The following is a 22,596-nucleotide window of genomic DNA, read 5'->3' as shown; positions in this document are numbered from 1 at the left end:
ACCAACCCCTGTTGAAACGAAGTGTGTGAAAGAGGCTGGCAGCGCCAGGCTAATCCAGACCAGATTTGACAGGCAATAGGCTCTTGCACAGCAGCCATATTGGGAAGAAATTGGGCCTCTTCCTTACTTCTTTCACAGGTGTTACCAATGATTCTGATTAAGAGGGTACAAATACAGGTCCATTTGGTTCCATTTGTACACCCTCAGTGTCATCATTATTAGGAAATGTGCCCATATAATCGCATGTGTCACCCATACATAAGATACAAATCAATATATCAGTTAACATGAGTTTACTGGAAGTAGGTTACATTAAATTGGAAGAATTGTTGAAATTACTATAATGCTACAGAGCAATGCTTTGTGCAAAGAATAAAAACTCCCTACTCTGATTGTTTGAACACTGCTTACTTTGGCAATTTGAAACCACTAGAGGGCGGGCTAAACCCACAGCAGGGTAGAAGATGATGATGATGATGATGATGATGATGATGATGATTGACAGTATTTATCAGGAACAACAACCCCTTGAGGTTTAGCATCTCTAACGACACAATTTAAAAGCACACACTTTTATAAATAAATAAAAACATTAAGCAACAAAACAAATCAACCACAACAACCAATATCAAACGAGAAATGATATAATAAAAACACATTAAAAAGCGGTGGTGTAAAGTAACTAAGTAGGCTACATTTACTCAACATTTTTTATTTTATTTTTTTACTTATAATGAATAGCCTATTCTACATTTGGCATTTTCCATTTGGTACTGTAGCCTACTTTAAAGAGGTGGTGCCATAGTTTTGCACTATTTCTGTTTTGTATGTGTCTATGAAGTTAACATTACATTAATAGACCACGGGGTGGGGTTATAATCATATATATATATATATATAAATGGTAAATGGTGCATTTATATAGCGCTTTTATCCAAGGCACTTTACAGAGATTGTGCATTACATTCACCCATTCACACACACATTCAAACACTGGTGGCGGAGGAAACCATGCAAGGCACCAACCTGCTCACCGGGAGCAACTAGGGGTTCAGAGTCTTGCTCAAGGACCCTTCGACATTAACTCAGGGGGAGCCCGGATTCGAACTGGGAACCCTTCGTGCTCTAATAATGGTTTCTCTACCCCTGAGCTATGCCGCCCCTTTTATATATATAAGACAGGCTAGATGGCTGAAAACCCACGACCGCTCTTAACTGGTAAAAACAAACCTAACCCAGCTCCCCAGGCTGACCCTTCTTTGTATATATTTTTCACTGGTATTTTAGTTTTCCTTTTTTTATGAAAAATATAGGCTACTGCATAGCCTAGTAGGCCTGTGTTCTACTCTAAATGGTTTCCTGTGCAAATAATCAGAAATGCTAACTAGGATCAACTTTTAGTTTACCTTGTACCAGTGAACGGTACCATCATGATGAAACTGTACCTTTTCCTATGCAAACTTCTAATAAAGTCTTCAATCAGTCAATCAATCAATCAATCAGTCAGTCAGTCAGTCAGTCAGTCAGTCAGTTGGCAGCGTAGCTAACAGCGGCCATCTTGGGTCGGTGAACTGCTCTGTTATGGTCTATTCTAGTGGATGAACAACACAAACAAAAATAATCTTAGCTCGCAGTAACCTTGATGGATTTACTAATGGCTTGGTTTATTACAAACCTTATTAACGTGGCTATGATTCAGGATGTTTGCAGTGTTTGGACATATTGAATTGCAGCTTTTCTTGCAGCATAGTAGGCTACTTGTTTTTGATTGAAGAATTTATTAGAAGATTGCAATAGAAACAAGTACAGTTTCATGACAAATCACTGGTACAAGGTCAACTAAAAGGAGATCCTAGAAAGCCAAAGCTTATTTCCACAGGAACCACACTTTAAGTATCTCATATAACATTGAAAGACAGACGGATAGAACATAGTAGGCTACTTTATCTAGGATAATGTCAATTTCAAAAGCAGAAAAAGCATAACATCAAATACAAAGGCAGAAAAAAAGGGGTGGGGGGAGCATGGGGGCTTAGTCTATTTACAAGTCACGGGTAGCAGCCGTCTGAAGGTGACTTTTCATACCAATTTTGAAGGAGGCTAGGGATTTGCTCTCCTTTAAGGCTTTTGGGAGGGCGTTCCACATGTTGATGGTATAGCAGGAGAACGAGTTAGCGCCTTGTTTAGTGTTAAATCTACGTTGATGATGATTAGTGGAGCTGCCTCTGGTGTTGTGATCATGAACATCCTTGACCTTTAAGAAGTAGTTTGTCAGGTACATGGGTATCTTGGAGGTGTAGTGTATCTTGTAAACCAGGCCCATTGCAAGATGCTGTACTCTGTCAGCTACTTTGAGCCACCCCACGCTTTCGTGGTGATGATCGGTAAGGTGGGCCCGAGGAGGAAGACCAAGCACGACCCTAATTAGTTTGTTCTGGGCTGTTTGGAGCATTAACTTTAAGGCATTTATTATACAGGTTTTCCTGAGACCAATAATGATTTTATGATTGACAACCTAATCATTTTGTGGATGTGGTAGTATTCATTAAGAGACAGGAGAGGCTTTCGCCACTAGTAGACAAGGCAGAATTTCTGAAAATGTGCTTGTATAAAGTCCCGAAGGCATTTTGCGAATATTTATTATATACAACTGTTCTAGGGGTATTAAGGGGTGCTGAATCCAAATTTGCTGTATATAATGCTCAAACATGTTCCTAAATGGCTCAAAATTGAGAAATCCAACATGGCCGCCACTGCAAGGCTGAAATCTATTTAAGTGAAAATATTTTTTGACTAAACAAGGTAGAAACTTGAACTAAATGTGTTGTTCTAGGTTAGCCTACATGGGGAATTTGAAATTCTATCCTGATTTTAGATCAGACGTGAATAATTGGCTTGAAACTCATACATGTATAGCAGAAAAGGTTCGTTATTGATGCATAATTTGTCAAACAGAAACAAAAGCAGGATGAACCATGTTTTTATTCATCAAAACTCTTTCGATTTAGATTTTTCTATCAACAAGTCATATATGCAAATATGAAGCATTAATTTAGCCTAATTTGCAGTAATCAATATTTCGAGCAGATGTCATAGGTATCTTGCAGCTGCATGCATCCAATTCCACTTTTCCTGAATAGAATAGAATGGATTATAATATAATATAATAGTATTTTACCATATCAATAAAAGTAAATGTACATGGGAATACTTCTTACTGTAATCCTTACTGTGGCAGCTTATTCACAGTCTTCCTCAGTGTTCCGGCAAGTGTTGAGTTTTTTGCAGTTGCATGCTTCCATTTATTATGACTCTTTATGGATAGAATAGAAGAGAAGGGGATACAACGTTTATAGCCAGCACAAGTACATCAGGGTAGGGTTCATCAATCTGTCAACATCTAAGAGTCTAGAGTATGCAGTCTAGTAGGCTGATATTCTCTAAAATTACCAAATCCCATTAGTACAATCTATTATACATACCTGCAGCTGCAACGTTGGCTGAGGCACTCCTTTGTACACCCACATGAAGTGAACTCCCTGCAGGCTTTGGGCATAGGTGGCAGAGAGAGTAGCCGTGGCACTAACTGGCCTTCCTTGATCATTCAATCCCATTTCCTCCACTGGAGGAAGATCAGGGTGTGGCAGGTGAGCTTGATTCCATATAGTTGCTTGATAGTGTGCACGCATGATATGGAACCTCACAGCATCTGTGGTTGGTGGCAGAGTCTCTTGGGGACGACCTTTGCAGAATAACTTTACTCATACTTTGTTGCATGAATCAACTTCAGGCACACCATCTTACAAATGAATCTTTCTGATGATGTCACGATATCTTCTGTGAAAGGGCCCTTCCCAAGTCCAGCAAGATCAGTGTGATGTTGTTCGAACACCTGCCAGACTGTCTTCTTTCCGTGGCCGCTGAACTGAGACACACTGTCACATCCAGTAAGGGCATGGAAGGCAAGGAGTGTCCACGAGGAAGCTGATACACGACTGATTCTTCACTGTATCCATGCACTGCTGGAAACAGTAGTCGTGTCAGCACGTGACACAGACGTGCTTCTACTACTGCTTGCTCACTTTGACAAAATCAGATTTACCTATGTCTACATGAAAGCTGGGATATCAAAGGACCCAAAATTTTCCCAGTGCATGAAATTCACAGGATACTGTCTGAGGATCAACCGGACACACTCCTTGCCTTCCATGCCCTTACTGGATGTGACAGTGTGTCTCAGTTCAGCGGCCACGGAAAGAAGACAGCCTGGCAGGTGTTCGAACATCATCACACTGATCTTGCTGGCCTTGGGAAGGGCCCTTTCACAGAAGATATCGTGACATCATGATCAGAAAGATTCATTTGTAAGATCTATGGCGTGCCTGACGTTGATTCATGCAACAAAGCACAAGTAAAGTTATTCTGCAAAAGTCGTCCCCAAGAGACTCTGCCACCAACCACAGATGCTGTGAGGTTCCATATCATGCGTGCACACTATTAAGCAACTATATGGAATCAAGCTCACCTGCCACACCCTGATCTTCCTCCAGTGGAGGAAATGGGATGGATGATCAAGGAAGGCCAGTTAGTGCCACGGCTACTCTGTCTGCCACCTATGCCCAAAGCCTGCAGGGAGTTCACTTCATGTGGGTGTACAAAGGAGTGCCTCAGCCAACGCTGCAGCTGCAGGTATGTATGTATAATATATTGTACTAATGGGATTTGGTAATTTTAGAGAATATCAGCCTACTAGACTGCATACTCTCTAGACTCTTATATGTTGACAGATTGATGAACCCTACCCTGATGTACTTGTGCTGGCTATAAACGTTGTATCCCCTTCTCTTCTATTCTATCCATAAAGAGTCATATGGCATGTATGGAAGACACCCATTGTAACTTCAAACTTCATTTTAACCATGATAGATTCATTAAAAACACCCATTATTTTTTCTGGTGACTCATATTACCCTCCTAATATGTGAGCAGGTCGTGTTTTTTCCAATAACATTTTTCATTTATTTTTAATAATTATTTGTTTAATTCTTTTTTTTTCCTTTTTCCCAAATAATTAATACAAATAAATGAAAAATGTTATGGGAAAAAAAACACGGCCTGCTCACGTATTAGGAGGGTAGAATGAGTCACCACAAAAAATGAATGGTTAAAATGGAGTTTGAAGTTACAATGTGTGTGTGTGGGGAGAGAAGCCCTTCCCCTGTTTTCCTGTTGAAACTGGAATATCCCTTTAAGGACTATATATAATTTGCATATATGACTTGTTGATAGAAAAATCTAAATCAAAAGAGTTTTGATGAATAAAACCATGGTTCATCCTGCTTTTGTTTCTGCTTGACGAATTATGCATCAATAACGAACCTTTTCTGCTATACATGTATGAGTTTCAAGCCAATTATTCACATCTGATCTACAATTAGGATAGAATTTCAAATTCCCCATTTAGGCTAACCTAGAAAAACACATTTAGTTCAAGTTTCTACCTTGTTTAGTCAAAAAGATTTGCACTTAAATAGTTTCAGCCTTGTAGTGGCGGCCATGTTGGAATTCTCAATTTTGAGCCATTTAGGAACATTTTTGAGCATTATATACAGCAAATTTGGATTCAGCATCCCTTAATACCCCTAGAACAGTTGTATATAATAAATATTCGCAAAATGCCTTCGGGGTTCTGATTTTCTGAAAATTGATCCTGTCTATAGGGGGAGGGTGGTTGGAGAGGCAGAATTACTCTTTCGTTTCAACACAATATGTGCATGATTTCCAACCTATTTTATGTTTCCAACAGGTTTGGTTTGTTAAAAAAACAACATCTTACATTAAGATACTGATACAGGATATTGCTGGCTTTGTGTTTACAGAAATATTCCCTACAGAATGCACAGGGTCCAGTTGGTTTTATTTTTTATTTTTTTATTGCGACCGTCAGGGAGCAGTTTACTATGAAAACCTCCACCGGCCGTCCGTCCGTCGGTCACACGTCACACGTCACACCTTTGCCCTGCTCATATCTCCGCATCAGTATGACATCACACCACATGTGTACACAAACCTTTGTGTACGTTGCTGTGGCAACAGTCTGTTGTTGCTGGTCTGTTAGTGTACGTTAGCAACCACCTTAGCAACCATGGTTTTACCCTAGCAACCAACTGTTTACCCTAGCAACCAACTGTTTACCATAGCAACCATGTTTTTTTACCCTAGCAACCAACTGTTTACCATAGCAACCAGATACGCAGAGCAGGGATCTCCATATATGGGCATAAACAGGTGACATCACACTGATGTCAGATACTCAGAGCAGGGATTTCTCCATAATATATGGGCATAAAAGGGATTCTGTTAGGGATCTCCATATATGGGCATAAAAGGGATTCTGTTAGGGATCTCCATATATGGGCATACAAGGTATTCTGTTAGGGATCTCCATATATGGGCATAAAAGGGATTCTGTTAGGGATCTCCATATGGGCATAAAAGGGATTCTGTTAGGGATCTCCATATATGGGCATAAAAGGGATTCTGTTAGGGATCTCCATATATGGGCATAAAAGGGAATACTGTTAGCTGTTAGTGATCCCCATATATGGGCATAAAAGGGATGCTGTTAGGGATCTCCATATATGGGCATAAAAGGGATTCTGTTAGGGATCTCCATATATGGGCATGAAAGGGATTCTGTTAGGGATCTCCATATATGGGCATAAAAGGGATTGTATCCCAGATGATGCCCTGTTAGGAGATCCACACTAACAGAATCCATATATGGTCCTACCGACAGCTGCTATAAGCCAACCCTGGCGATAAGGTCTGAGTCGAAGAAATGCTTCTTTCCTGGCAAGAATTGCCCCTTTATACTGTAGGGCTCGTTTGTGTATTGTATGACATCACGCCACATCATCGGCTGAGGACTGTTGATGTCATCATATCTCCATATATGGAGACATAAGTTGCTCATGCCCAAATATGGGCTGGTGAGGTCAGACTTAGTGTGATGCGTAGGTTATCTCCATATATGGAGATTCAACTTCAATGAGTAACCATGGCAAACTGTCAACTGCCCGTATGTCTTGATAATTGGTAAAACAAACTTTTGGCCTATTTGTGGAGATAAGCGACCAACGGTCGCTTATCTCCCGATTAGGGAGTCTTACTGGTATTTACACATATTGTATTGTAATTCACCCTTTGCCAAGTCCCACCCGTTGTCCCTCTTCGCACCCATTGGATGCTGTGTCTTGGTGGGACAAAAGTCCTTTCTCTCCATCCACTATGAAATTCAGTTGCTTCTTATTGTTATTTTTGCGACCGTAGGTCGCATTTACTACCAAAACCTCCACAGGCTGTCCGTGGGTGAGTGAGTGAGTGAGTCAGTCAGTCAGTCAGTCAGTCCGTCCGTCACACTTTTGCCCTGCTCATATCTCCACAACCGTTGCCCCCATCCATGCCAAATTTTGCACACACACTCCTTGACTGCCAAACTACAACCTCCAAGGACCCCCGGAGCCCCAGGGACCCCCAGGTCCCTGGGGGACCCCCAGATGTAAAAAATGACCAAATGTGCTCACACGTCACACGTCACACTTTTTCCCTGCTTATATCTCCGCACCCGTTGACCCGATCCATGCCAGATTTTACACACACAAGGACCCCCGGAGCCCCAGGGACCCCCAGGTCCCTGGGGGACCCCCAGATGTAAAAAATGACCAAATGTGCAAAAATGACCACCCCAACGGGGCTGCTCACGGGGAATTCCCGGGGACCACCGACTCCTGGTGCTCCAGAACGGATGCAAAAGTGGTGGCGCCCCCAGTGGAGGACCCCCTGCCACTGCAGCGCACATAAAATGCCGTAACTCGGGCTAGGAGCGTCCGGGAGAGCCGGGCCCGGTACCTATTCGTCCGCCAAGGCAACACGGAGACCCCACCCCTCATTTCTCACATGGCCCTATTCTAGCGCCACCTTCAGGCCGATTTTTAAAACACATTTTTGGACACTGCTCCTACAGTTTTGGCCCTCAAATCACAAATATCACTACACAGCATGTCTACACTCATGTCATCAACATGGATCAGGAAGATTTTGGAAAAACAAATTTTTGCCCTATTTGTGGAGATAAGCCACCTACGGTCGCTTATCTCCCGATTAGGGAGTCTTACTGGTGTGTATTAGTAGACCTTGTAACTGTACCATCATGAAACTGTACCTTTTCCTATAAAAACTTCTAATAAAGTCTTCACAATCAATCAATCAATCAATTCAATTCTCATTTTAAACATGGTTTCAGTAAAAAGGAGCCTCTCAGGTGCAATATAGTGACTGGGTATGTTTTTAAAATGTCTTTATTTCTCCAAAAATGATGTTTTAGCAAATTGATTTATGAAATGTTTAATATATAAATATTGATTTAATATAAATACTTGTTTGTGTGTGTGTGTGTGTGTGTGTGCGTGTGCGTGTGCGTGTGCGTGTGCGTGTGCGTGTGCGTGTGCGCGTGCGCGTGTGCGTGTGCGTGTGTGTGTGTGTGTATGTATAGAGTTGCTTTAATATCTATCTACTTGTTGGGTTATTTTATTTACATATGAAATACATGGATACAATTATTCGTAAGTATGCAGTACAATAACTACATCTCTGACGTTTATAACAAACCAAACCTTTTGAAAATAGGTGGAATATCTAGCAAGCTATGTTGATTTAAATAATACATGCACTATAGACATTAAAGGACTACTTCACCTCTGGGACAACCAGATCATATTTTATTGTTGTTTGGGACACGATCAACACAATCCTGAGTTATTTTTTGTGTTCAATCTGTGTTTTTTAGATACTAGAAGCTCGGCCACCCTTCGGGCGGCCGAGCATCTAGTCGGCGGCCTGGCCAACTCCGGAACAATGTAAATAGGGAATGAATGCCCTGCCCTTTAATGCAAACACCATTATACCTGTTGTCATAGGATCCGTTTTGACCATCTAGCGTCCCCATTCTGGAATGAACATTCAGCCAACATAGCAGATCTACAAGCTCATGATGAGTTATGGTAGCTTCGCTTAGCCATGAGTCTGGTACTTCTATATGGAAGTTTTTTTTCCAAAACAGATTAAAAATAATAGCTCTGGACACAATTGGTTAGACCAGACCAATACTGGGCCCTGACTGGTCACCCAAGTCTTAGGGGTGAGGAAATGGATTCACAATTGAGCGGGGCCAGAACCAAATCTGCCAAGGACAAATTGTTTTTGCACCGGCGGATTGTACATCAGCTACTTACGTCAAAAGGATTTGGTGTGGAGGGGTAATAATGAGCAGACCAAGTACAGGGCCCTGGGGAACCACTATCAATGTATATAAATATATATACTGTAGCCTAATTATACAGGGTTTAAGGGTTTTTAAAAATATTTCAGAACACCTGCGCTGGTCCCTCTCTGTTCATTTATTTAAGTGAACAAATCATAATAGTAAGTCAGCAATCCCTGCTTTATGGGTGTGCCAGACATGGAGCCATTGGTTCCAACAGCAACACTGTCCGAAAGTAGAAAGTACTCATTATGCAGAATGTCCCATTTAAAGTTTTTAACTGTATAGAAATATTGTAGATTGTCTATTTTCAAATGTGGGGGCTGGATATAGGGCTGGTTAATGTGTGTATGTTTTGTAATAATAATCAAAGCGTTAAAGTAACTACCAACTAAAGTGTCCAAATACATGTAGTGGTGTATGGTAAAGTACAACATTTGACTCTGAGATGGAATGGAGTAGGATTGGAAGTCTGAAACTGGAAGTAGCCTACTCCAGCAAAGTAAAAAGTACCTCAAAATTGTACTTAAGTATACAGTAGTACTTAAGTAAAATTACTTAGTTACTTTTACACCACTGAACAGCAAGGCATGTCACGTCAGACAGAAAGAGGAAGCAGAGAAAATAGGAGGAGCAGAGATTGCACAGAAAACAAGCTGTAGATTGCTTTCACTTCAGTGTCCTGCATGTGTCAACAGGAGTTCTATATCCACACAGGTAAATGAGCTCCTTATACGTTCTTTAATGTGTTTTATTGAAAAAAGTTTTAGTTGCTGAACCGTAGTTGCTAAAGTTTACGTGTAATGCTATAATTTTCTGTTTATTCTGTCTGTCCACAGTTCTCTAAAGGAGCAGAGCAGACTGCATAGGCCTGACACAGGGCTGAGTCTGACTGCAGTAAGTATCACTGTGTTTGTATCAATACAAATGAACTCACATACACCCTCAGTGCTCATTTAACAGTGAGAGAGGAGAGGATTTAACGTTGTATGATTGTCACATTATATCAGAGTTACATTAACATGCTTTTTCAGTCAAGGTGGGGTCATACATCTGTGTCTGTGTGGCATTCAACAATGCAAGATACCCAGAGTATTGCTGGCATAGTCATATGGATGAAAAGTGTAGTGCTGGATAAAGTATTTTCAAATTACCAGCTTTATACTAGAGGCACATAGACTCATGATCCAGTTTATGGTTTTCTTTATTACACTTCCGCTTTAACTGGAAAGGCACGTTGACAAGTTGATTTCATCTAAGGTTGCACTGGAAAGGCTGATAAGGTTGATTACCAAATTGTGTTGCATGGATCTTGGCCCTTTAATAGCAATAGTGACTTGAGGAACAATATGATGCTTATTTGAAGCCTATGCTTTCACCATAAGCTTTCAGTTCCTTTTCTTTTTTTTGTTTTTTTTTAAAGAAGTGACTTTTGAAATAGTTTGACATGCAGCAGGGAGACAGCTGACAACTGGACCAGTTTTTCTTGTCCGGATTTCAAAGGTTCATTTATGTAGGTATTTATGTAGGGCCGGTTGTTACACTGGTCCAAAGAAAGAGAAAAAGTGAAGAAAACAAAAACAAAACATATAGCACAACACAGACTTGTTGTGCTAATTATGACCTGAGGAAACCTATAACCCTTAAAGGGACGGTTCAACTCCAAATTACTTTTTCTTTCCTATTGATTACTCACACCATGGAGACTTAAATTCATGAATATCTTTATGTTTTTCTCGCGTTCCAAAGCCAAAAATCTAAGGAGACTATTTGTGTCTCCATAGGGAACAATGCAGGCACTTTGTGTGTCTCCATAGGAAATCACTGCTGCTCGCTGGTCATCAAATATTTGGCCTAGGAATGTGACAAAAAAAGAAAATAGCTCACAACACGCTGCAGCGTGCAATGTGTTGGGAGCTTGTCGTCACTGTAGCACATAACTAAGTACAAACCACAACCAGCCTTCAGTGCTTGAATGTGAAATGGCTAAAGTAATGCACAACAGAGGCTTTTCAAAGAACATTTGCAAAAAAAAGTGTCTCTAAACCAAAGGTTTCCACTTGATGATCCCCATTTGACAATGTCATTGTTGTATTCATGCAGTAAATTAAAGTATGGCATTGTAGGGGATACAAGGCATTACATGGGAAAAAGCGAGTAGTTACCTGCATGTGTCCTCCTCTTCCCCTGTTGGCTGTCTTCACAGCAGTATTAGCTGAGATTGAGTGAAGATAGATTTAATGTATGCATGCTTAATATTGTCACACTATGTTATGTGTGACGGTGGTGTCTTTGGATTCAGTGCGGTAAAGTATGTGTCATGAGCACAATGCTTTACAGGGTTAATAGGATATTGTTCCATGCATAGTTACCTGTGGCCTGAGGCTCCTTGGACCTGTTGTGCCTCAAATTCTGTGGCAATCTTTGTCACGGCCGAGTTAGAACAGTTAGATGGCATGTGTATCCTTAATAGTGTAGGCCAGTGAAGTGATAGCCTACTCAAATTCAGGCCCGTGGGCCACTTGTGGCCTTTTGACTGGCCTACCAATCAATTACACTTTTTTTGAGCGGTGGTAGACCGCTCCATAGCATGGCCGTGTGTGTATCCGTGTATGTATCCGTGTATCCGTGTATGTATGTATGTATGTATGTGTGTATGTAGCCTGAACTACCACTCAGTGACCAGAGAGGGTGCTCTTGAGTCTAGTCTGAGCATCAACTGCAATACTCTCTCTCTCTCTCTCTCTCTCTCTCTCACACACACACACACACACACACACACACACACACACACACACACACACACACACACACACACACACACACACACACAGGGGGAGGGGAGGGGAGGGGAGGGGAGGGGAGGGGAGGGGAGGGGAGGGGGCAGTCACACACAGGCTGTGTTTTCTTCACACGCGCACACACACACACACACACACACACACACACACACACACACACACACACACACACACACACACACACACACACACACACACACACACACACACACCCACAATCACCGCTCAGTTCACACGGGTGTGATTTTAAAGACAGAATGAAGTTATTATCTTATCTTTAGCCTAATTACATTATAATTACATGAATAATCATCCAGGAAGGGAAAACTGCATGCACTCATTCAGAGCAGCAGAAACGGTGAACCTCAGCAAACGCCGAAAAGCTGATGCAGAGAACCTGCACTTTAACCCAAAATGGACGAATGCTTTCGGTCACATTTTACCAACTCATGCAAATTCAATATGACTATGTTTCATTTGCCAGGTGAACAGTGTCAGTTGTTGAGATTGACAATATAAGGCGCCAAAGAAAGACAGAAGTTAACAAGTAGGCTATCATTAACACTGTCATCATCAACTGGCCCCTTGCCATTTTGTAATGTGGCCCACAGGTTCAGCTATTTGAGTATCCCTTTAAACATGATTTTGTTTGTGCCTGCAAAATTCTCATTCAGTCTATTGGCATCTTTCCCTCTTTCTCCCTCCCAGTCATGGATTTAATAGAGCCCATCCTGAGCATAGCGACTACCCTCTACGCTCTCTGCGAGGAGGTGAAGGCCAACAAGAAACGATGCCAGCGTGTGAAGCACCGGGTGAAGGGCCTGGAGCAGCTGCTGAGGGCCACCCAGCGGAAGGGGAGCCCCCAGTTCTCCCCCGAGGTCAACACGGCCCTCCAGGAGCTCGAGGACACGCTCAAGTCCGCCGCGGGGGTCATCAAGAAGTACACCTCCGACAGGAAGGACCTCATCAAGCGCTTTGTGAAAACCTACAGCCACGGGGACGAGTTCGAGACCTTGAACGACCGCCTCAACGACGCCTTCCAGACGCTGTCCCTGAACCTGCAGGTGGAGATGGATCGTAACCTTCACAAGCTGTTCGAGGAGTCTTCCCAGCGGGAGGAGGATGAGGCGGACAGGAAGGAGGATTGTGCAGAGATCCAGAAAAGTGAGAAGATGGGGATCTTGCCTTCTTTTGTACAAAAGACAAGAAGTCTACCATTATTCATTGAGACAGATGTGTACAGGCCTTTCTTTTTTGCGTTGTATGAGAACTGAAAAATGTATTTCAATGTAATACTACTACTACTGCTACTAACTAGAAATACTGTTTCTTGATTGTGTGATTGTGGCTTTAATATCAGATGTATTTCACAGTGCTACAACACATCGTGGACCAAAATGATACTGTGGTGGAGAAACTGGACGCTCTGTCATTGAAAGTGGACGTTCTGCCAGACTTGAAACGAATCATTGACTTGCGTAAGTAAACACTAGTGTCAGTTTCCACATCTCATCCAATATAGGCCATGTTTGCAAACTACAGCACTTTAGTTTCAACAGTTTCACCCACCAGGATCATATTTTGTCCCAGACGTCAGTGTAACGGTTTCTATTACAGTTATTTAATTGTTAGACATTTCACATGACTTTATTGCGACCGAAGGTCGCAGTTTAGTATGTGAAACGGCACATGCTGATTCCGTCTGGACGTCTGAACATCTGGACGTCTGTATGTGTACACTTTTTTACAGTCTATGGGTTTGCCACTCTGACATCATGCTCTGACATCACTGTGATGTCAGGGGAACCACTCTAACAGAATGGGTTTGCCGCTCTGACATAACACTCTGGCTTCTCTGTGATGTCACACTAACATAATCCCTTTTATGCCCATATGGAGTTCCCTGATGTCATCAGTATTAAGCCCAGCATATCTAACAGGACTTCATATGCATGGGAATGCCCATATATGGAGGCCACATAGGCCACATACCACACTAACAGAATCCATTATGGTCAAGACAGATGGCCAAGACAACCCATATCTGTGTGGCTGGTTCTACAGACAGGGATCTCCATGTTTGGGCATAAAAGGGTATGATGTCAGATATCATAGACATCATAGGACTTTCACATAACTGAGTAAGCATGTTTGGGCTCTCACAGCATATCTCCATATACAGTACATGTATCTCCATATACCGTCACAGGCCAGATGGCCAAGACATGGCGCGACCTCGCCCTTTAAGGCGTCTTAATAGTATGTATTTGAATGCTGTGCGGGCTAATAAGTGTCAATAGGAGGTCTTTGACACTAAAATGTTCGAGAACCACTGCTTTAGACTGTGCTATTTGTATTTATTCAATTTATGTTCTATATTCCAGAAAGGGATTTAGTTCCACTGACAGCTGATGTCTGATGTTTTTGTTCTCTTCTCATTGATGGTTTTGCCGTCATCAGTTCAGAAGTCTAAGATCATTCCCAAAGATATCCGAAAGATCATCCCTGAGGATCTGATCTTCGATTTCCCCAGAACGCCCTTCATGACAACTGACATCTCAGAAGTCTACAGGGGGGAATACAAGAAATACCCTGTGGCCATCAAAAGATACCTCTGCCCAAAGGCCGCCATACCAAGGTTTGGGTTTGAATTGATCAAATGTGTATACTGCAATAGCCTCTTGTACTATATAGATTATTGTGCATTCGTTGGATGCCAAAAGCAGCGATAAAAGCTGGTGTTTTGAGAACTACCGCTGTAAATGGTGCTTTTATATAGCACTTTTATCCGATGCGCTTTACATAGATTGTGCATTACATTTGCCCATTCATACACTGATGGCAGAGGAAACCATGCAAGGCACCAACCTGCTAACCGGGAGCAACTAGGGGTTCGGAGTCTTGCTCAAGGACTCTTCGACATTAACTCAGGGGGAGCCCGGATTCGAACTGGGAACTCTTCGGGAGCCCTTTGTGTTCTAATGACGGTTTCTCTACCCCTGAGCTATGCCGACAAATAGATTAGTCAATCAGGTACAGTGAGCTAGGGGAGATAGCGGGCCTGGTTGGGTGTTAAACTATGCATTGTGTTATTTCCCTAACAGCGAAGTGTTCAAGATATTCGAAAAGGAGATCGAAACCATGACGCGCTATGAATCACCACACATACTGAGGATGTTTGGTGTCTGTTTCCAGGGTGCAGATGGTGAGTCATTTTTCACAAAGTAATTGTGCTTGTTGAGAATAGAGATGGGACGTTCGCGAACGAATCAAGTCTTTTGAACGGCTCTTTGAAATGAACGATGGGATCCGGTTCGCAGTATAGGGAGCCGTTCCTTTCTAATGAACATGTGGTGCACAAGTAGACGTTTGGAATGTTAATATACTTGAGTAAAAGTGGTATCAAAATGTAATTAAAGTAGCCTACAAAGTACCAACAGTAGAAAGTATTCATTATGCAGAATGTCCTGTTTCACAGGTTTTCCAAAGAATAAAATGTAGAAAAATCATTTGAAAATAGCAGATCTACAAGCTCACAATGCGTCGCGTTGCGACGCATTGTGAGCTTGTAGTTCGGCTATTTTCAAATGGCAGGTATGTACCTATGTATGTCCGAAATAAATGTATATAGGGTTGAAGTTATTTGTAATTATTATAATCAAAATCTACAAAGTAACTAGTAACTCAAATGAGCCAAGCTTTTGAACGGCTCTTTGAAAGGAACGGATCCCAGAGATCCAGCTCACTTCAAAGAGCCCTAAATCCCATCTCTAGTTGAGAAACATTATTGAAAGCACAACATCATCTGCTTGCATTTTACTACTCTACTATGTCTCCAATCAGTCTGTCTACTAAAACTATGACGAAAAATATAATATAATATAATGTCGAAAGTTGCTGTCAAAATGAACTATGTCTCCAATATGATATGAGATTTCCTTTTCCCTGCCAGCAGGACTCATCGTCATGGAGTACTGTGGGAAGGGAAGTCTGAGAGAGGTTTTGGACAACACCAAGCGTGAACTGTCTTGGAGCAGGAAGGCTCGGATGTGTTTGGATGCTGCGCAGGGCATCTACAGGTGAGTTCCCAGTGGAGAGTCTTTGGGCAGAGAAAGACAAACCAAGTAGATTCAGAATACGTTCAACCGGTAAGAATCTGACTTGACTTTTTGACATGATACATTTTTCAGTGGTTCTTCAGGATGGCTGTGGTGCCTCTCGTAGAAGTCATGTCTCAAATGGCACAAATCGTTGTCGTTGCTGTCGGGCAGAAAACGTATCTCCAGATTTAAACTGTTGTGTTTTTTTTCCTGTAAATTAACATGATCATACTAGAGCAGGGGTGGGCAACTTTGATGATGGCGAGGGCCACTATATTTCCACCTTCACTCCAGAGGGCCACGTTGCATATTGCTACGTCCTACTTTGTCATTCTAGTATCTCATACAAAAGAAGCAAAAATAGCAGATCTACAAGCTCAAAACGCATCGCGCTGCGATGCGTTTTGAGCTTGTAGATCAGCTATTTTTGCTTCTTTTGAATTGGAATCCTGAATAATTTTTTGTTGTTTTTGAATTGGAATCCTGAAATGTAACTTTTTATATAATTTCAAATGCATTTAGTTATATACTCATGTTAACTTTATGAACCAAAATACAAATACATTGGACATAAAAAAATACATTTTAATACTACTATACTAGTCGTTAAGCTACTGATATAGACTGACGGAATTAAAGCAGGTCATGTTTGGAATTGTAACAGCTGAAATCAGTAATATATCGGTATTCCGGTATTAACCTGCGGGCCGCATTAAGTGAAGGTGGGGGCCGCATGTGGCCCCCGGGCCGCCAGTTGCCCATGTATGTACTAGAGCATTACACAAAAGCATCAAAAGTAGCAGATCCAGTGGCAGATTTCGAGCTTGTCGATCGGCTACTTTTGCTCTTTTTGAATTTGAATCCTGAAAAGCAATAGACAAATGAGGTTTCCACCCGACATAGACGATAATGTCATTCTAATATGACAATAATAATAATACACAATTTCAAGGTGAAGTTACTCACTGACTGGTTAGGTCTTGTTTCCTCTTAGACTACATCAGACAGAGGAAAAGTCCAAAGTCCATGGGGGCATCAGCAGCGACAAGTTCATGGTGGCAGAAGGCTACAGAGTTAAGGTGTGCTGGAGTTCAATATAAAGAATATTTCGTATGAAGTTGATATGAAATAGTTTATTTGGTCTTGATTCATTTTGTTCACAGCTCAATGCAATATGTGATCGTGAGATATTCCTTAATGGCTTTTGTTTTCTAGACATCGGCCACTGCTACCTACACCCTTTTCTGTATTTCCTAATGGTAATTGTTATATTGTATTGTTATCGTTCTGTCTGTTTTGTGACTAGCTGGGTGGTCTGGAGCTGGCACAAACAGAGACTTCCTTGAGAAGGAATTGCAAGAACCCACAGAGCTCCCTGCGCTACCGCTCACCAGAGCAGCTGGAGGATGTCAACCATCGATACTGCAAGATCTGTGAGATTTACAGGTCAGTCCCATAGAGTTATAATAAGAATAGAGAGGACACAGATATCCCCGCCCGTCCACTTGCATTGAGTTGCTCACCCAGCGCATGAGGCGTTTTCACCCCTCCTTCCGGGGAGTAAAACCGTGACGTAGTGGGGCCACTGTGACGCATTTTGCGTCATAATTTGTGTTCATGGACGCGCTTCATGAACGAGCACTTCCGGTATGAACGCGCGTCAATACAAAGAAGCCTAGACGCGCGTTCATGTGAGTAGACCCAACTGCAGTACCTCAAAACGGCCAACATGTCCTTTTGGTTTCAGGGCGCCCCCAGGGTTCTGGGGGCTTGGTCAGTCCTCTAGTCCAGTGGTTCTCAACCTGTGGGTCGGGACCCCCAGGGGGGTCCCCAAATAATTTGGGTGGGTCCCAAGATGATTAACTTAATGTGCAACATTCTTTTCCCACTCAACAGTAAACAAACCAACATAAAGTTTAAGTGTATAGACTATAGAGGGTATCTGCACATTTCTAAAGTGACAATTTAAGGACTTTATAATACCTCTAAAATGACAACTTAACATTGGCCAAATTGTCAAATACCAGAGGCTGAAAATGTGAAAATAGCCGATCTACATGCTCACAACGCCTCGCAGCGCGAGGCGTTGTGAGCATGTAGATCTGCTATTTTCACTATAGAACCGTGTTATACAAAATGTAATTCCTCCACTGTTAGTGCTCGTCAGGGCGGGGGGGGTCCCCAGTTAAAATATGATTATTTTGAGGGTGACGGCCTGAAAAGGTTGAGAACCACTGCTCTAGTCTACACTCTACAGTAATAAGAATATATATCGTCAATGTTATTACATTTAAATATTAAATGAAACGAATGAATGAACCAAAACCACACTGTATTTTACTTTTTCCCAGTCTCGGAATGGTCCTGTGGGAAATCGCAACACGCCAGAAACCTCTCAACGGTGTGTATGTCCTGAAAACAGTGGTTAACGCAGTTACTGTGCCTTTTCTTGCACACTTTACACTTTATGTACGGTACGTATTATAACAATTTCTCTCACACAACAGATTGTGCCACAGATAATGACATCTTCCAGAGAGTGTGCGACGAGAAGCGAGTGCTGGAACCCCTTCCTGATGACTGCCCCAAAGAGCTGGGAGAACTGATCAACGCCTGTCGTGGGTACGACGCTTTCAAAAGGCCAACGGCTGGAGGTAACTGGGTTTATCATCGAATTCGGACGCAGGTTGATTGGGAACACAGAGTAGTGTAGACCACGTGGTTCCCAAACTTGTTAGCTCGAGGCTATAAAGAGAAGTTTGTGTCCCTGGGACCAGTGTTGCATTGCTGATTCAATGTTTGGGGGTACGCGATCTGACGCCTTGCACACGTCACTTAACACCTACTATACAGGTCTATTGATTTGCATACAGGCTCGTTTCTTTGTGACACTAAAGCGTCGGCGAGGTGTGAACTTGGGGGGTTTTGGCATCCATGCATGTCCGTTTGCGTGAGAGGCCTGATCCCTGCTCCGAAAATATATACCGTAGTTTTATGGAAATCCTTTGAAAATAAACCATTAGCATTTTTTTAATTACTTTGTGTGTATTTTTGGGGATTTCTTTTGAAAATCTTTTTAAATAATAATAAAAACAAAACGTATGTTTAATTTAAATCAATAAAGGGCCACTGATGCCTACCAGTTTCGACACTAGCTATCAGTACAAACAGATACATAATATGATTGGTCCCCTTGGTCACAGGGAAGTACAAGAGGACAGGAACTAGTGGTGACATCCCTTGAAGCCGCGCCCTAAGAAGACACAGCTAGCGTTGACTGGGACTGAGTTACTAGGGCCCACGGTGGAGGGGCCTTAATTATTTTATACTTTAGCTATTGAAAAATAGCAGGTATACAAGCACACAGCGTGGCTGTGAGCTTATATATCTGCTATTTTTCAATAGTTAAAGCACAAAACAATGCGTTCCCAGTCTAAATGGGTTAAACCCCCTCCCCCTATGAAGAACATTCATAGGGGGCCTGCAGTGAAAACTTGTACCCAGGGCCCAGCATTTGGTGTGACACCCCTGGTCCACGGGGCAGCATACCACTGAAACAGGAGCTATAAGAACCAGCAGCTCCACATTCAGACATGCATGTACAGCTGTGATGTAGACAGATAGGGGGGAAAGGAAAGCAGCCTATCCCATGATGGGATTCCCACTGTCAGATGACATGAATGACATCTTGCACCTACAACCCAACACGCCACCAGGCAAACACAACAAGCCAGCCAGCCACACTGATAGCCGGCTGTGGCTCCCTTTTATACCAGTAGCGTATTCAGGAATGAGACTCAGGGTAGGCGAAATGCCAGCCCCCGAAATATACAGTAACTGGCCCAAACCCCCCTCCCCTGACACCCCATGAAAACAATATCAAAAACATGTGCATCCCTATGAGCGAGTTGATTACCCGTGAATGGACAAGGAACTGGTTGAGCAACATTTTTTCTGGAGCTTCAATACTGTCCAGTCAGGACTTTACACAATGGAAATAGAGGTTTTCAGTCCATTTTTATTTTCTAATTTAGGCTAGATCAGATCACACGAGGTAGACGGCAGCCTACTCCGCCTACCACCGAATATGCAGCTGCTTTATACAGCTATGATTTTGGTTTCGTATCAAATGTTTGAGAACCGCTGATATAGAACATACGTTTTTCAGATTTTTTTTTCTAAATTGCATTTAAGAGACGTTTGTAGAATCGTGTCCTCAATTCTTAATGGATTAAATGTATGCTTTTTAGTGTTGTAAACGTCCCAAAAAACTAATGATATTTATCTCTATTCTACAGTGCTGGTGGACAAGCTGCGCAAGTTGGTGGAGCCTTTGGAGGAGGACTGAAGAGTAAGAAGACAGGGTGTTTAAGCATGGATGTATAGCCTATTGTACCATGCGTTACGGTTCAGGGCATAACAGTCTTGTCACTGTTCGACCACCACTCACATGCATATGATTTGAATTAAAAAAAAATAATAATTAAGGCTTAATGTTAGTGTAAGTTTACAATTCCTGCCTTTTTGTCATTGTGGGAGATTATTCTAACATTAACACGTTTCGTATTAAAGGAATTAAGCCTTTTCTCTCGGTGGATGCAGCCCATCAATATAGATGCTTAGATGTGGCTTACCATCAATTTAATAATATGATTTTTATTGGAGAACAATGAACAGGGGTTGATTATGTTCAGGACATAATTATTGATTAATTGATTGAATGCGTTATTAGTCAAAACAGCGTGACTTCTAAGTCATTAAGGCTAAAAGGATAACACATGGATGAATTCCTATTCAATTCATCAACACAAAATGAACAATAATACATATCATCCACAAATACAAAACACTATACTGAATGTATGGAGATGGGAATACATTGACCTCCCCTTGTGGTCTCCTGATAGATGTGTTTGCCAGTTTTGAAAGAAACCAGTATTACTCATCCTTTAATGGATGGTGTCAGGGCATTCCACATTTTGGTGACAGATTAGTACAATGAGTATTTTACCATGTTTGTTCTAAATGTGGGTGGTACCAAGATCATGGTGGCTCCCTCCAGTGTTGTGGCTGTCACTCACTTTGAAGATGTACCGTAGTTTGACATGTATGAAGGGTATTGAGAGCATTGTCCCTTTGACTATCTAATAAATACCAATCCAATTGATATTTGCTTAACCCTGTCTTCTACCCTGAACCATCGCAAACTAGCAAAATGTGTTAGAATTAGGTGGGTCATGGGCTTAAAGGGGTAGTTCACCCCAAAATAACTTATTTTCTATCAATTACACACCCCACGAAGCCTTGAATTTGTGGATATTTTTTAGGTTTTGAGAAAATTAGTCTTAGGAATGCGACAAAAAACTAAATTCACAGGTCCATGTGGTGCTTGCTTATTGTAAATCGCTCTGGGTTAAAAGTGTCTGCTAAATGCCTAAATTGTAAATTGTCATTTTGGGGGTGAACTATCCCTGTAAGGCCAAGAAGTAGTGGTATCAGTTTGTTTTGGGAGCTGTACTGTATGATAATATGAATATGACTGTTCTCTGCATATCTGTTGTTGATATCATCGTGTAAATTAACCTGGTTATTAAACAATGGTGCCATCATGTCTGCGTGAGTTGTGAGTTTTCTGTGACAGCTTTGCCATTATTGGCCTATTCCTGCATTACCAATGATTATGATAATTTAAGAGTGTACAAATGGAACCAAATGGACCCATCAATTAGGCAATCTGGTACGCTTCCCCTTCTTGAGAGTGTTCTCAAGAAGGGGAAGTGTACCAGATTGCCTGATTGAGTTCCCATTATTAGGAAATGTCCCCATAATCACATGTGTAACTCATACACAAAATCAATATATCAGTTAACATGAGTTTAATGGAAGTAAGTTACATTAAATTGGAAGAATACTGAAATTGCTATAATGCTATAGAGCAGTGCTTTGTGCAAATAATAATCTAAACTCCCTACTCTGATGACCCTGTTTGAACCTTTTTACAGTCTATGGTTTGTACACTGCTATTACTATGGCAATTTGAAACCACTAGAGGGCAGGCTAAACGCACAGCAGGGTAGAAGAATGGTTAGGACATGATGATGACGATGATGATGACATTCTCTCCCCCTGAAGATGTAGCATCTCGTTTTCGAGGGATTCTGCTATTAGGCTAACGACACAAAGCATACACATTTATATTAAGCAACAAAACAAATCAACCACAACAACCACCTCAACCAAACAATATCAAACATGTAAGCAAACAAGATAAATGATAGGCCTAATTATAATAAAAAAAAAAGATTAAAGTTAAAAAAAAAAAAAAATCAAATCACTTTGGGGCTTCTGATATCATATAACATACGTTTTTTTT

At 41.7% G+C, this 22,596-nt stretch overlaps 1 protein-coding gene across 1 annotated transcript; it reads left to right on the top strand.

The window, feature by feature from the left end:
- Positions 1-10,156: 10,156 nt before the first annotated feature.
- Positions 10,157-20,571, top strand: LOC308293694 (mixed lineage kinase domain-like protein; the record flags this gene model as incomplete). Its single annotated transcript, XM_080736289.1, has 11 exons — positions 10,157-10,219; positions 12,832-13,287; positions 13,497-13,601; positions 14,584-14,761; positions 15,228-15,328; positions 16,076-16,202; positions 17,218-17,302; positions 17,530-17,669; positions 18,575-18,624; positions 18,731-18,877; positions 20,522-20,571. Exons 2-11 carry the CDS (start codon positions 12,834-12,836, stop codon positions 20,569-20,571), a joined length of 1,437 nt encoding a protein of 478 aa, XP_080592415.1. The 5' UTR covers positions 10,157-10,219; positions 12,832-12,833.
- Positions 20,572-22,596: the final 2,025 nt, after the last annotated feature.

Source organism: Nannobrachium achirus (genome assembly GCF_963921795.1).
Source record: "Nannobrachium achirus genome assembly, chromosome: 11".
Lineage (NCBI taxonomy): Eukaryota > Metazoa > Chordata > Actinopteri > Myctophiformes > Myctophidae > Nannobrachium > Nannobrachium achirus.
The sequence above is the reverse complement of the archived record's forward strand: the minus strand, read 5'-3'. Positions and strand labels throughout refer to the sequence as shown.